At 42.8% G+C, this 15700-nt stretch overlaps 1 protein-coding gene across 6 annotated transcripts in view; it reads left to right on the plus strand.

The window, feature by feature from the left end:
- The window catches only part of PALLD (palladin, cytoskeletal associated protein), a 243944-nt gene that overhangs the window by 215379 nt on the left and 12865 nt on the right, over window positions 1-15700 (plus strand). For all 6 annotated transcript variants that reach the window (XM_079991341.1, XM_079991342.1, XM_079991343.1 and 3 more), the window contains 2 exons: window positions 455-676; window positions 6893-7042. In XM_079991341.1, the coding sequence (XP_079847467.1) occupies window positions 455-676; window positions 6893-7042 (372 nt within the window). The remainder of the gene's footprint in view (window positions 1-454; window positions 677-6892; window positions 7043-15700) is intronic.

Here is a 15700-nt window from a genome sequence, read left to right on the forward strand (position 1 = left end):
GTGGTAGGTCCTTGCACAATTTCCCAATCTCCAGCTATGCCATAAATTCACTGTTACCATATGCAATTCCTTTCCCAATGCAGGAAGATCGTAATACTGGATTTACCATACTGCTATTCTATCTGCACAAGCATTCCAATTTGCCCCATGAAATTTTTGGAGATGTGGTGGGAGAAGATTCCCCATTGCACAAATGGAAGTCCTTGTTCTGGGCTTCCGCTGACAAGGCTAGTTAGATGAATCCCACCCAGAGATTCTTATGTTTTACATTCAAGAATACAGTTTTCTACTTTAAGTGCAATCCTAATGGATTTTGTAATGAGATTAGATATAGATATAGATATAGATATAGATATAGATATAGATATAGATATAGATATAGATATAGATATAGATATATGGAGAATGAAGTTAACTAACTGGAAACTTTAGCTGAGCTTTTCTTGTTTGGTAGGAATACAAAGTCTCCAGCTTTGAGCAGAGGCTGATCAGTGAAATTGAGTTTCGGCTGGAGAGATCTCCTGTAGAAGAGTCTGATGATGAGGTCGAGCATGGAGAAGAAGACCCGGAGAACAGTGTGGCACCGTATTTTGAGATGAAGCTGAAGCATTACAAAATATTTGAAGGAATGCCAGTCACCTTCACCTGCAGAGTGGCTGGAAACCCAAACCCAAAGGTAAGAGAAAAGAAACTTAATTGGAGGTACACACAAAGCGTCAGTGGACTCTTGGTTGAAACATAGAGTCATCGAGTTTGATGGGAGCCTGATGATCATCTGGTCCAACCCCCTGCAATACAGGAATTGTCATGTAATTCTACTCAATATTGATCCAGAGCAGAACTCCATTGTATAGTTAGCAGAGTAAAAACTTAAACACGTTGCAGGATTCCCCAAAAAGACCAGAGGCAATTAATATTTCATCCAGCAGAGCTTTACTGCTACTGAAGGCAAATGAGCATAATGGTCACAAATCCAGTACATTCAGGATTGGCACTGTCCATAAGAAATCCAGTTGCAGCAGACTTATCTTAAACTTCTAAGTCTAAAACCTTAACACTAAGCATACCATGTACAAAACATCACAACAGAAGGAAGAGAGGTAGAAAAAGAGAAAGTGAAACTCCTACTTGCTTTACATTTATAGTCAGCATTACCTTGACAAAAACAGATAAGAGAACCAGTTTAAGCCAGCTGTACTCAATTTCTCTGAAGGAATAATGCAAACACCATGAACCCTCTGCTCCACACAGAGAAGCTTCCAGAACCCTCTTGAATTAAGTAGAATAGGAAAGATCAGATCAATACTTTCTGTACTAAGAAATGCAAACTGACAGGAATATGCACCTGTCCCTTACAGAAATTGAACCTGCAACCTTGGCATTACCAGCACCATGCTCTGTACAATTTCTCTTTTGGTTAAATGTGCTCAGCAGTTCACACAAATGGAGCCTACGGTCGCCAAATTTCACCCTGTGGCAGCTTTCAGCTCCCAGTGCAGTGGCCATGTAATACCAGAGCTCAGGTTGTATGTGCCTTTCAAGGCTCTTCTCACAACTGGATGGAACTGGAAGGTGTGACCGTTTACCATCTGATATCTCAAGAAGTGCATCCTTGTGGTAAACAAGGCTGTTTGGGGATCCTGTCATGTGGAACTTTGTGGAGCGAAAAGCCCATACAAGGCATCATAGCATTCTTCGATCATGTGGAATGAGATGTGTTTGCTGAGTACCTAATTAGGCCTATGAATTTGGAGTTTTCTTTCCTGCAGGCTCTTGTTGTCATCCCCTTAGTGTCAATAGCAGTGGTCATCTATGCCTAGAATTACAAACCCTGGCAGAAACATAGTGGCCAAGAACTCCCCAGAACCACTACCATGGTTTTTGGAAGTCTCATCTCTCTTCCCATGACAATATATGTTCTGAAACTGGGGCCAATTATTCACCCTGAGCCAAGAATTGTTTGTATCAGAGGAATGCTTTATTTCTACTCTTCGCATATTTGTTGAGAATGGTTTGCCATGGAGATAGGGAATCTTTTATGCAAAGTCTTGATGTACTCTTGGCTGACAAAGCCAAACCCATAAAAAGCCTCTCTAAAAGGGCAAGAAGTAGAAGTCACAAATTGGATCACCACTGGGGGTTGTTGTCAGATCAGAGGCTTTGCAGTATTATCTATCTGATGAAGATATCAGCATGTATAATTAAACTGACTTAATGACATCACCAGGCTTATTTTATCTTCCCGATTCCCTGTAATTGCTTAGTCTGTACCCTTTGTCTGAGGTCACTCTGCAACATAATATTTTAGCACACTTGATCAATGAACAAGATCCGTACGTAGTTCTTGTCAGGTCTTGCTCTAAGATTCAGTTCTGGATAACATGTGAATAACCAGTTCTGATGTAAGATTTCTTCCACAAGCATGCATTCAGGAAGTAATTTCAGGAAATGATCTTATGTTTTCCAAATAATACATGTTGGGTACTGAAGGGGCCTGCGATGGTTTATGGCCAACTCCCTTTTCAGGAACTTAAAAACCAGTTGTGAAAAGAACTCTTCTGAAATTATGGGAGTTCTTTTTGACCTAATATACATTTCTACTACTATTATAACTATTATATTTATTATGCAGCCACTAGAGGTGATTGTTACAGGAGGCAAAAACTTTTAATCATTATTATGTTTTTAGTTATAAAAAATATATAATTCTGCACAATTTTGAAAGTATGGCCAGTTTTTTATTTTTGAGCATTCAAAATTTTATAGTGAGCTACAAAACCTTTTGGAGCAGATGTAACTCTTTCTATCAACAGTTTTATTGTTCACATTCTCAAAAACTGAGATCTTGAAAACAGATTTCAAAAAATTGAGATCTTGAAAATCTTGCATTTCAAAATTTGATTTGTGGTTCTGAAATTTAGGTTTCTGTACTTAAAACTTGAGAATTTTTCTCCAAAAATCACTGTAAAAATAGACAAAGGCAAAATAGAATCATAGAATCATAGAGTTGGAAGAGACCACAAAGGCCATCGAGTCCAACCCCCTGCCAAGCAGAAAACACCATCAGAGCACTCCTGACATATGGTTGTCAAGCCTCTGCTTAAAGACCTCCAAAGAAGGAGACTCCACCACACTCCTTGGCAGCAAATTCCACTGTCGAACAGCTCTTACTGTCAGGAAGTTCTTCCTAATGTTTAGGTGGAATCTTCTTTCTTGTAGTTTGGATCCATTGCTCCGTGTCCGCTTCTCTGGAGCAGCAGAAAACAACCTTTCTCCCTCCTCTATGTGACATCCTTTTATATATTTGAACATGGCTATCATATCACCCCTTAACCTCCTCTTCTCCAGACTAAACATGCCCATCTCCCTTAGACGTTCCTCATAAGGCATCGTTTCCAGGCCTTTGACCATTTTGGTTGCCCTCCTCTGGACACATTCCAGTTTGTCAGTGTCCTTCTTGAACTGTGGTGCCCAGAACTGGACACAGTACTCCAGGTGAGGTCTGACCAGAGCAGAATACAGTGGCACTATTACTTCCCTTGATCTAGATGCTATACTCCTATTGATGCAGCCCAGAATTGCATTGGCTTTTTTAGCTGCCGCGTCACACTGTTGGCTCATGTCAAGTTTGTGGTCAACCAAGACTCCTAGATCCTTTTCACATGTACTGCTCTCAAGCCAGGTGTCACCCATCTTGTATTTGTGCCTCTCATTTTTTTTGCCCAAGTGCAATACTTTACATTTCTCCCTGTTAAAATTCATCTTGTTTGTTTTGGCCCAGTTCTCTAATCTGTCAAGGTCGTTTTGAAGTGTGATCCTGTCCTCTGGGGTGTTAGCCACCCCTCCCAGTTTGGTGTCATCTGCAAATTTGATCAGGATGCCCTTGAGTCCATCATTCAAGTCGTTGATAAAGATGTTGAATAAGACTGGGCCCAAGACAGAACCCTGTGGCACCCCACTAGTCACTCTTCTCCAGGATGAACATATATGTGATAATGGTATATTTCATGGGGGGGAGAGACTATGGCTTTGGGGCAGAATTGACACCCTGCATTAATTGTTGCATACCAGGATTTTAAAAAATAATAATGAAAAAAGCCATATTTTTCTACTTTATAGTTGTGTTAATCTAGGACACCAGGTATTTACTGTATCGCTACTTCCTGGCAAGCCTTCTGATTCTGTAATGAAAGAAGTGTGTTATGTTATAAAACAATTACTGGCTCTTACAAGATCAACAGATGTCAGGTAACATTACGAAATCTGAAGTGTACAAGTTCAAACTTATTTTTGAAGCTTTGCTTTTGCTATGTCCTATAGGTTTATAAATGATAACATGCCTTTTTATGTGAAACAGAAAAGTGATGTCAGTGTAGGAGAACACATTAACGAGCCCTTGTTGGCAGCATAGGCATTTTGCAGTCCTGCACACACATGCAGTAGGAAGAGATACAGCTGACTGCTGACTGAAATTGACGCACGGTACTTCTCAGTGCCAGAAAACCTTACATGGAAGTATGAACTCCCAGGAGCTGGATGGACAGTGATAGACATTCCCTTAATTTTTTGCATAATGATCAAGCATCAGGAAAGGTTAGGATCTGGACAGAATTGGCTGTTGCAATCTATACAGTAATAGCTTTGGGTCATCTCTCCTTTTTGTGCTTTTGGGAATGTAATAATACAGCAAATATTCCTTCCAAGTGATTGAGGTCTCCAGGTGTCTTGAGAGTGAGGATGCTCTCTTAATCCACCTCCTTGCCATGCTTCCTCAAAAAGAACCTTTTAACCAGCAGCTTTCAGGCAAGTTGCCCTGAGATTAAAGATCTTCCTATGAGTTCCTTGCACAAGTCTCTTCTTCATTCATAAATATTGGGAACGGGTAGTCAAGTATGCCGGCGCCCTTGTAAGCTTACTCATTCAAAGAGGTAACTAATGCTAAGAGGGATGGCTTAGTTTGTCAGGTCTGCTTGTACAACTGGGGGCCACATGTATTTGATGCTGTGGGAAATCCTGCTTCACTTCCCACTACCTATGATTAACATGTGTACTGCTGCTGTATCTGCCTGCAGCCTAAGCTTAACATCATGTCCTTCGATGTGGAGTTATTGAAGAAATCAGTTCTATCCCTACATGAGTATTTATACAAGGCTTGGGATTGGTCCTGAAGTCAAAGAAATATAACTCTGTATACAGCGGCTAAGAGTTTTTTGGGGGGAGATTGTTTGGGGGCCCCTTTCCACCCTTTGTAAATGAAAGCGACCTTTTCTGTCTTCATTTCAGAATTACTGATGACATTTCAGAGTGATTATAAGCAGCACATGTATTCTGCACTGATAAACTAATGCACGGATGTTAGTCTCAGTGCAAACAAATCCTGGGTGGCAATATATTGTGAGGAAACCATTAGAGGGAAGGGCAGGAAGGAATGTTCACTGATGAAGATCAAGACTAAATGTGTATCACCCTTTTTTGGGCAAACGTTTAGTTTCACTCTGCTGGACAGAATCTTGGCATGCCCAGCTGAACAGTTTGCAAGCTGCAAAAAAAAATCTGTAGAAAAGTAGCTCTCATTTGCCTTCCGGTTATCACAGCATTAGAAGAGTCCTGTTAGTGTGACCTGTGTGTGTTTGTGTTGTACACTCATTTGGGAGGAGAGAGTCATGGCGGTATGTCCTGCTCCAACCCACATACGTTTGTTGATTGTCAGAACAGACCCAGCACACACACAAAATGTGCACACAGCCAGGAACCTGCTATAATCAGGATCTCTGATTGCACAGGGGAGATTATATGTGTGTTGTTCATTCCAACAGTGTGTTGAATGCAATATAGGAGGGCCCGTCACCAAGATTTGCCTCCCTCACCCACCGCCATCCTGTATTCAGTGTAAAAACATTGGTCAAATGTACAAGGCTTTGCATTTTTTCCATGTGTTGAGTTCAAGAAGCTTAAACCACTCATAATGTCTGATAGATAGGGATGCCTAGAAAAAAATGTAAACCAACAAACCTCAGGCATTTCATTTTATAGATGAGGTGACACACCACATAAGCAGGATATGGCAGGAATTCCGGTGTGGAGGAAAGTCACTGTTTACAACCTGCCCCTTTTTTAAAAAGCAAAGATGAGGTTAAAGTGACTTGAACAAAGTTGCATGAGATGACATCAGTGCAGTGCTTTTTAAGCCCAGTTTTGGCACTGCTGATTCTTGTCCCTCACTTTAGTCACCTGAGAAAGGTAAGGCAAGCATGGGTTTCTGACCAAGTTCAGACTTGTAGCTGTATCCAAGGTAAGGGAATAGGAGCAGGCTGTTAGTTTGTGCCTGCACTTGCCCACCCTCTTTGCCCAGTTTTGGCATTGGTGGCAGCCCTTAACTTCTTGCAACAACAAGAGAGGACCACTAGCCTCCTCACAGTGTGAGGAGAGAGCCAGTGTGGTGTAGTGGTTAAGAGCGGTGGACTCATAATCTGGTGAACCGGGTTCGCGTCTCCGCTCCTCCACATGCAGCTGCTGGGTGAACTTGGGCTAGTCACACTTCTCTGAAGTCTCTCAGCCCCACTCATCTCACAGAGTGTTTGTTGTGGGGGAGGAAGGGAAAGGAGAATGTTAGCCGCTTTGAGACTCCTGAAGGGGAGTGAAAGGCGGGATATCAAATCCAAACTCCTCCTCCTCCTCACACACACACAACAGTGCAAATCTCCAGATGCTGCAAATAGGTGCACCAGCCACTGTTAGACATACGGAGAGCAAGAAACAAAAAGAGAAGGAAAGGCAGGGGTTTGTTCCATATTCTTATTGTGCCTTTTGAGACGGTGAGGCTTGCTCACACTATTAGTTCTGATTCCTGTATCTGCCTCCTTCATCTCTTGCATTTTGTTTTCTGACACAGATCTATTGGTTCAAAGATGGGAAGCAAATATCTAAAAGGAGCGAGCACTACAGGATGCAAAGAGAACCTGATGGGACCTGCTCTCTCCACACTGCAGCTTCCGCCCTGGATGATGATGGGAATTACACTATCATGGCTGCCAACCCTCAGGTAAACCAAGTCTGGACTTAGGAGTAAGCATACTCCTGGGCACTGATCTCGAAAGCATTCACAACCTGACTCTCAGTTACCTTAATTGACGGGTCATGTTATTTGTGCTCAGATGATACTTAAAGCATCCATGTTCATCTCACACTAATAGGGCGGGACCAGTAGATGTTGCCAAGTTGCGGACACGTTTCCTCCAGGGGATTATTAAAAAGAAGGAGGTTTTTCTGTCGTGACCTGATTCTGAGCAACTGTCATCTAGGCGGTGTTCTTGTGCAACCTTAATGCACCCCATGTTGAAGGTGATTGAGGTCTGAACAGTCATGCATACTTTACCCCTGATACTTTGTGATGGCCACCTGCCAGGGCTCCATGTCACCTGAGGGAAGGGGGTTTCTGGCTGACACAGGTGTTCCCCCCAGTTTAGCGCACCTTAACTAGTTCTACAAAGTTGAATTACAAATTCCCCCTGAAACCTCTTAATGGTAGTGCAGGTTATTGGCTTCTGAACATGTGGTTGTTAAAATCAGAGACCATACAGGTTTATGAAACAAGTAAATCATTTACTAAGAGTTTACTAAGATGGAAAAAGTATGGAGTTTTAAGAAAAACTATACAATGCAAAAGTTACCAAAAACCAATATATTCCCTTTTGAGCAAAATAAAGTAGATTAAAATGCCATCCACTTTCCTTGAACTTAATCAGTCCCTCACCTCACCAGATTCACTGATGAAGCTTACTCTTGAATAGCAGTCCTTTCTTCTTTGTCCTTCTTGCCACCTTTCTTCCCTTGGCTTGTAAAGCTTTTTGTTATCACAATGAGATCCACTTTAATCTGAATGTTTCCAGCCTGGCTACGTGCATAGATGGATTCCCCTTGCCGATCACAGGCTCCACACAAATGGCTATAGGAAGTCATGGAGCCCCTCAGCCAAGAGATATGCCAAACTCCTTTTCTGTAATGAAATTCCCTCTTCCCAGTTGAGCCCCAGGGGCAGTGTGGAGCTTCACACTTTAGCCCATGAGTACCCAAATGACAAGATATGCATTCCTATATAACAGTCCGGGACAACAAAGGAGCTACGGAGGTAATTATATGTTATGAGAAAACTGGGGCACCTGCCAATAGCGCCAACACCATAATAAAACTTAACCCTTGTCCTGATGTCCTCTTGGGTGTTTCCATATACCCCACCAGGCTAGCCAATGGTGTAGAGTGGCAAACTAACAAAGACATTGGGTAAGTTCTACTGCCTGTTGCAGAAAGAGAAGGGGTCAGCTTAACAGAGGGCAGCAGGAGAAGCCGTACTCTTTTAGTAAAAGTTAAAACACAAGTGCCTTGTGTGATTGCCAAGGGAAATAATACGCTTCTTAACCTGTGTTGCCCCTTGGGAACCCCAGGTCAACAAATGCCGCTCTGTTTAGGTAAAAGATTTCAGAAGCAAGGTTGAAAACCTGCTTGTCAACTAATGTGACCGCCAGAGCGGAATCCTCCAGAAGGAAAGTAGGCCCTTAACTGTTGGCACAGCAGTCTCACTGGGAGATTGCTTCATGACAACTTGAGACCAAATAAGTGGTGTTACTTGCATCTCCAGTAGGCTAGAGATCAGGGTTAGACAATGCAGTGCCTTCCATATGTTTTTGTACTCCTGTTCCCATCAGCCCCAGCCAGCATGACTAGTAGTGAGGCATGCCCACTTGTTACTGTTGCTGCTTTGTTTTAAATGCATTTGTTGTTCTTTTGTTTTTAGCTGCTTCAAATAATTTTATGTGCAAATAGTGGTTCAGAAAGTGATTAATAAATTAAGCATAATAATAATAATAGGAATTGTGATTCTGCAATGTCTGGCGGGGCACTGCATTGACCATCCCTGAGGTAGAGGAGGTTTTTATGGTACATTTATTACCACCCTTGAGTGTTTTAAAGCAGGGGTGGGAAACATGGGGCTCTCTCAGGTATTGTTGAACTACAGTTCCCATCACCCCTGACGGCCATGGTGGCTGGGGTTGATGGGAGTTGGGATTCTAGAAAGACCTACAGGGTCACAAGGTCCTCATCAGTCAGGCTTCAGGGAATTGGCTTCCTTCCCTCCCCCCCTTGGCAGTAGATAAACAGAACAAAGGAAAAGGAGTCTTCTTACCAGTTAGAAACTTTAATAATCACAGCAAGAGAACAAAGAACACCTCTCCTAGAAATGGCGGCGCTCCCAATTAAATGCACTCCCCTCTCCATCCCTAATAAGCTACGTTACTCCTATGTCTTGTGATCTGGACTTGGAGCTGCTATGTTTTCTGTTCTGCTACTTTCTGAGCTCTCTGGGACTTTGGGGAAGAGGGGTGGCTACTATCCAGAGACTATGAATCTGTTAACTCTTTCTCTTCTAGTGTTTCTTTTGCTAGCTGTTCCCCATCCAGTATTTCCCAGCTTCTGCCTTCTGAACTATGCCCCTCTGCAAACCACTGTTGCAAATCTACACTGTCCTCCTGCTCTAGGGAAGAATCGGGATCCGGAGGAGGGGTTGGCTCCCACCATTCTTCCTCAGCGCAGCTCTCCTCAGCACGGTCCCTGACATCATCCCTGGTTTAAAGCAACAACAGCCTGACCCAGTGCATAATTACTATTTGTAAGGCCATCCAACTGAGTGTGGGTTGTTCTCAGGCAAGGAATGACAGCTGAAGTGTGCTTACTGGCACATCCTTTTCCAGACACCTACTTTGTTCCCTCCCTCTTCTAGATTGCAATCTTAAGAGTCAAAAGAATAAAATATATTTGGTGTAGCACCAAAGATCTTTCCAAACCCAAATTGCAAGTAGGATTACATTTAAAAATAATGAGCTCTATCACTAAAGCACAGCTTATCCTCTTTGAAAGTGTTGTAGTCTGTTATGAACGTTGCTAGGCTACTTAACCATAATGGTTCCGTTGCTGAAAGGCTTGAGAGCCACCACTGTCCCCTCCCCTCTTTTGTGTAAAATACATAGGACTTGGTTTGGTATCACAAATATTAGAAAACCATGAAACATAAATGTTGAGTCTACAGAAAATTACTGCTGTGAACATATATAACATTTCCTATTATGCATGTAGACACTACAGTAGTAATTTCTGAGCTCTGTTAGGGCACACTGCATTGCTGACAGAAATTGTGCCAGTTCAGACATAAGACTAAGCTATGTTGTAGCATTGCATGCACAAGACTTGAGTTCATCCCCCTCTCTTTCTCTGGTGCAGCCACGAGAAGGATATTGGAAGCTTCCACTTTTAAACTAAGAAGTGTTCTTGGTTACGTCTTAACTTGGGGAAACTTTGATTAGGTTAAGCTCTGGTTAATTTAATCAATTCAGGATAAAACCATGGTTCATGATCCTGACTCGTTTACTGGGCAAAGTTTAAACTAACCAGAGTTTATATAAGTTCTGACATAACAAGAAGCATCATTTAGTTCAAAAGCAGAAGTGAAGAATTGAGAGGACAGGATAGCTTGTGAGCCTAAGGCTCTCTCACATAACACCACCAAACCATAGTTTTGTGATATATCCCCAAAGGCCCATGGATAAAATAAAAACCCCTGTAAGATCCAAATATCTGTCCACAAATGAATCAGACTGCTGCATCTCTCTCCAATCCAGTGTTGTGACCTTGCCTACTTCCCATCTGCCTCTGCTGTAAGTGGATGGTTTTGTCACATCTCTGCATAGGGACTTATAGGAACATTCAGACATAGCAGTTCTTTGCATCTCTGCACTACTGTAGCTTTGCTTCCACCTAATCAGGAGGCATTGGGACACGAGTGCTGCTGTGGTCTAAACCACAGAGCCTAGGGCTTGCCGATCAGAAGGTCAGCAGTTCGAATCCCTGCAATGGGGTGAGCTCCCGTTGCTCAGTCCCAGCTCCTGCCAACCTAGCAGTTCAAAAGCACATCAAAGTGCAAGTAGATAAAGAGGTACTGCTCCGCCGGGAAGGTAAACAGTGTTTCCGTGTGCTGCTCTGGTTTTGCCAGAAGCGGCTTAGTCATGCTGGCCACATGACCTGGAAAAAAATGTCTGTGGACAAACGGTGGCTCCTTTGGCCTGTAAAGCGAGATGAGCGCACTACCCCAGAGTCGTCTGCAACTGAACTTAACTGTCAGGGGTCCTTTACCTAATCAGAAGGCATATCTAGGACAGGGTCTCATGTGGACACACAGGCGATACACCCATCTGAAAGCGATGCTGGAGACAGAGTCTAGTTGAGGAACAAGCCATTTCCAAATCCAGTTGCCACAGAGGCACGTGAACCTTAAGTCAATGCAGGGTGGTTGTTTTTTACCACTGAATGTTTGAGTGTGCATGCACTCAGGGATAATGTGTGGACTGGAACATAGCAGGGAATATACAGAAGGAAACAATAGGCTTAGAGACACTTTTGTAGAGTGTTTCCTAGTGCAGCAAGTTTTTTTTTTAAAAAAAAAAATCTTTATTTACCCTAATAATCTAGCCAGAGATCTTGGCTTACAGTCCCGTGAGCATTCTAGGTATGCATGGCTCTATTATGTGTGCCCCAGAGTGCTTGTCTTCTCCTCCACTCCCCCCTTTCCTAAATAGCAGTCCTCCTCCTTTGCATGTGAAATTACTTCTCAGGATCTGCAAAGTTGTTGATAAAATGGGTTAGGGATACAGTGGCGGTGCATGTTCTGAGATGCATCATTTTGTGGATGGGCCTGCTTTTGTGGATCATGGCCACTCTGTCAACTGTGCTGAATTCTTACCTGCTATTATCTGAGCATTCAGAACAATCTCTGGGGTGCTCAAGATTTATGGGGGTAGCATTATTCTGCGAAGGTCACCAGGCATCTTTTGATTATTTAAGTACTAGTCATTACCATAAGCAACAACTGAAGCAGTGCTTTCCTTAAAAAAAAAATTAAATTAAAAATGTTCTGCTTATATTCCTCTTTGGCTGAAGGACAAAGGGGTGCTTGATTTATGTATTTATTTTGGAAAATGATCAGCGAACTCTCTGGATGTGAATCTGGAAGTTTATTTATTATGCAACGAAGACAAGCATTTGCTTGGTTCATCTAGTCATTTTATATTCTCTCGTCACGGTATAATTTCCAAATAAACACAATTACGTCTCCTGGCCTTAGCATAGTTCCAGTATGCTTTTAACAGTGCATTAGAGACTAAGGGCAGCAGTGGATCGGCGCATGAGCTTTTCACACCAGAAGATGTAAATTCCAACTGCGTAGCGTCATCACCCAATGGAAATACGCCATGCTTTGTAATCCTAAACAATAATGGAAGTATGCCTGTAGGCCTCAAAGCTAGCACAGATGCGCTTAATGCGTCCATATAAGAGGGTGTTTGAGTGAAGATTTAAGTAGGTTGGTAATGAGCTGACCAGCTTAATCTTTTCAAAAGTAGTTGTGAAAAGATACCTTTGAATAGTGCAACCTAGCCTTCCCCAATCTTGCCCCCTTCAGATGATGATGGATTTCCACTCCCATGACCCCAGGCAGCATAGCCAGTGGCCAGGTATGATGGCAGTTGTAGTCCATCATCTGTCAGAAGGCACCGCACTACACATGACTTAAAAACAGCCATTTTAATTTTTCTTCCTTTAGCTCCTTCTGCAACAACATCATGTAGCATGGAAACACCCTATGAAGAATTAAGTGAGACAGTGTGTTCCCTGAGCAGCAGTTGCCTTTTATCAGGACAAGGGATGCTTTGCAATCTTATGGGGTTTGAGTGTGGATTGCACCCTGGGTGAAGATAGTAAATTTAAAAGAAGCAAGTGTACTCGTCTCTTGATAGTTAAGACTAATTTATAGAGATGACCGAAGGAGAGATATAAAGATGTTTCTGTGCACTGTAAAAACTTCACTTAAGAACTCATTCCCAGGCCATGGGCAGTAATTTGGTTATTTAGATTGTCCAGGATAATGGGAACATGGGCTTCAACTTTTAGTTTGCTCTCACTGATCATTGCTTGGGTTCCAGTAGTCCACTGACTTAACTGTTTGTGGGCTTGCTAAGTCGCCAACATGAACAAGATTCAAATGCACATAATTTCAGCTTGCCTACAATTCTGTTCATGCTTGTTGCCTTTTGTTACTCATATGAATGCAGTCTCGAGCATGAAGATGCTATTGTGCCAAAAGTTGTTTTGCAAGTTGTGTAGAGTGCTGCCTGTGGGTTGAAATGAGCATTTAGTATTAAAAAAAAGCTTATTTGAGTAGGCCTTGTTTAAAAGGCAACTTATATTCAGTGAAGAAAGTCACTGAGGTGAAACTAGAAGTGAGTCTGCCGGTAAGGAAGAAGCAGCACAAGTTGCTTTTTAAGTTGCTAGTGTGCATGTGAATCCCCCTGGGTAACAGCTGTTTTTGGACTACAAGTCTCATCATCCCTAACCACTGGTCCTGCTGGTTAGGGATGATGGGAGTTGTAGTCCAAAAACAGCTGGAGACCCAAGTTTGGGAAACCCTGCACTAGGGGTTATGTGATTTTAATGCCAACTACCAAAGTTGCACTGTTAAGAAATACTGTTCAGTGTAGTATTTATTAAGTTGGAAGCCGCCCAGAGTGGCTGAGGCAACCCACTCAGATGGGTGGGATATAAAAAAATATTAGTATTAGTATTAGTATCAGTATCAGTATTAGTATTATTATCTGGTGTAGTGTTACTTGGGGAAGGACATTAAAACAGATGGGTCTTTAAGGCCTTTCTAAAAGCCATTCTGAAGGAAATCAGCCCTGAGTGCTCACTGGAAGGACAGATCCTGAAGCTGAGATTCCAATACTTTGGCCACCTCATAAGAAGAGAAGACTCCCTGGAAAAGACCCTGATGTTGGGAAAGATGGAGGGCACAAGGAGAAGGGAATGACAGAGGACGAGATGGTTGGACAGTGTTCGCGAAGCTACCAGCATGAGTTTGACCAAACCGTGGGAGGCAGTGGAAGACAGGAGTGCCTGGCATGCTCTGGTCCATGGGGTCACGAAGAGTCAGACACGACTAAACGACTAAACAACAACAATAACAACAAAAGCCTGAAGTGTCAACTGCCCACTGCAGGTCTACTGGGAAGGAATTTCAAAGATGTGCAGGCACCACAGAGAAAGTCCTCTCTCTTATGGTCACCCATTTCACAGAACAGGCTTCTACTTTTGCCTCACAACTTACAGGAGAAAATGGTGGACTTGAGTGGGTAGCAGAGAATAATGCTCTCTCTGTTGCAGAGTTTTTAGACAGACATCAACTGCAGGCAAGGACCTGATAATCCTAAATACAATCCAGAAGATAATTATGTGTGCTTAAGTCCCACTGGATTTTAGCCAGATTCAAATACACATAATTGTGTGCTGGCTTGAAGCCTGCATTTGCAAAATGTATTACGGCTTTTAAAAAGTTGTTGTAGAATTGTTAGTCCAATGCAGCTCCAGGGAAAACACAAGCGCAGTGATATCATGATTACAAAGACCCAACTTTCTTCTTTGAACGAGCTTTATGGTGCAGCAACATACTGAGGGCCACAAGTTCCCAACCCTTGTCTTGTTAGTTTTTCAGCTTCTCCAGACCTAGGATTCACCTCTTAACTCCAGTTTGCAAACTGGGCCCACTCTTAATTTTTTTTACTACATGTGGCTGACACACTCTGTCATCCTCACCAAAAGACTAATTACACATTTCAAATACTTATAAGAAGACAGTAAAGTCTTTTTTTTAAAAAAAAAAACACACCCTTTGCTGGTTTAACTTTACATTTTGTGTCCTTTTAGGGAGGAGAATACATTGATAAAGGGCTAAGAGACTGTGCTACAAATTTGGAAATCCCTTTATTCAGATATCCTTTCTCTTACTATGATCTTGGGGTGCTGTATTTATTTAGTACCCTTCTTTTAAATGTTTTTCCTCCTTTGTATTTCAATGGGATTTTTTTAAAAAAACCAACTTAAGACATATTTATACTGTCTCATAACCTAAAAGTTATCTGGGTGGCTTACAGTAACTGAGTTGCCTCCTCACCTAGAAATATGGGGAATAATAATACAGGCATACCTTATAGGGGTGTTGATCCCAGGGCACGGTGAGGAGGGAAGATGATGCAGCTGCCTTGAGAAAGCTGAGTGAGTCTGATTGCATGCCCAAATGCCATAAACTCGCCCCATCAGGACGGCTCAGTGAAACCAAAACCACTGACATTTTGTGGAATAAATTAAGCCACAACTTTTATTACAGATGTCAGTGAGTTTGGCATGGCATTGGGCTAGCCACCCTCACTTCCAGCCTACCCGCTGGAGGGATACCAGGGGTCAAGGCCGTATCTGGGATTGATCCATAACATACATAAAGTGGGTGCAAACACCACCCCCCCCCCAGTCTTGCTGCGTGGGCCAATGCTGTTGCCCCAAAGCACCTTCCCCAGCATCCCTTTAACGGGACACCACCTTGGAGGGAGAAGCAGAGGCTCCCACTCAAGCAGTCGTTTTGAATTCCAGCAGCTGGCAGGAGAGGGGAATTTGTCAGAAGCAAGATCCACAGCAGTACGGCAGGTGGTGATAGGTGAGTCACCAGGCTGCAAGTGCCACATCACCCCTGGAGAGGGTGAGAAGATATTCTGGTCGTTGCCTAAAGGGGAGAATGCCCTGGATGCTGCAGCATGAGTTCCATGATGGA

Source organism: Podarcis cretensis (assembly GCF_951804945.1).
Source record: "Podarcis cretensis genome assembly, chromosome: 9".
NCBI lineage: Eukaryota > Metazoa > Chordata > Lepidosauria > Squamata > Lacertidae > Podarcis > Podarcis cretensis.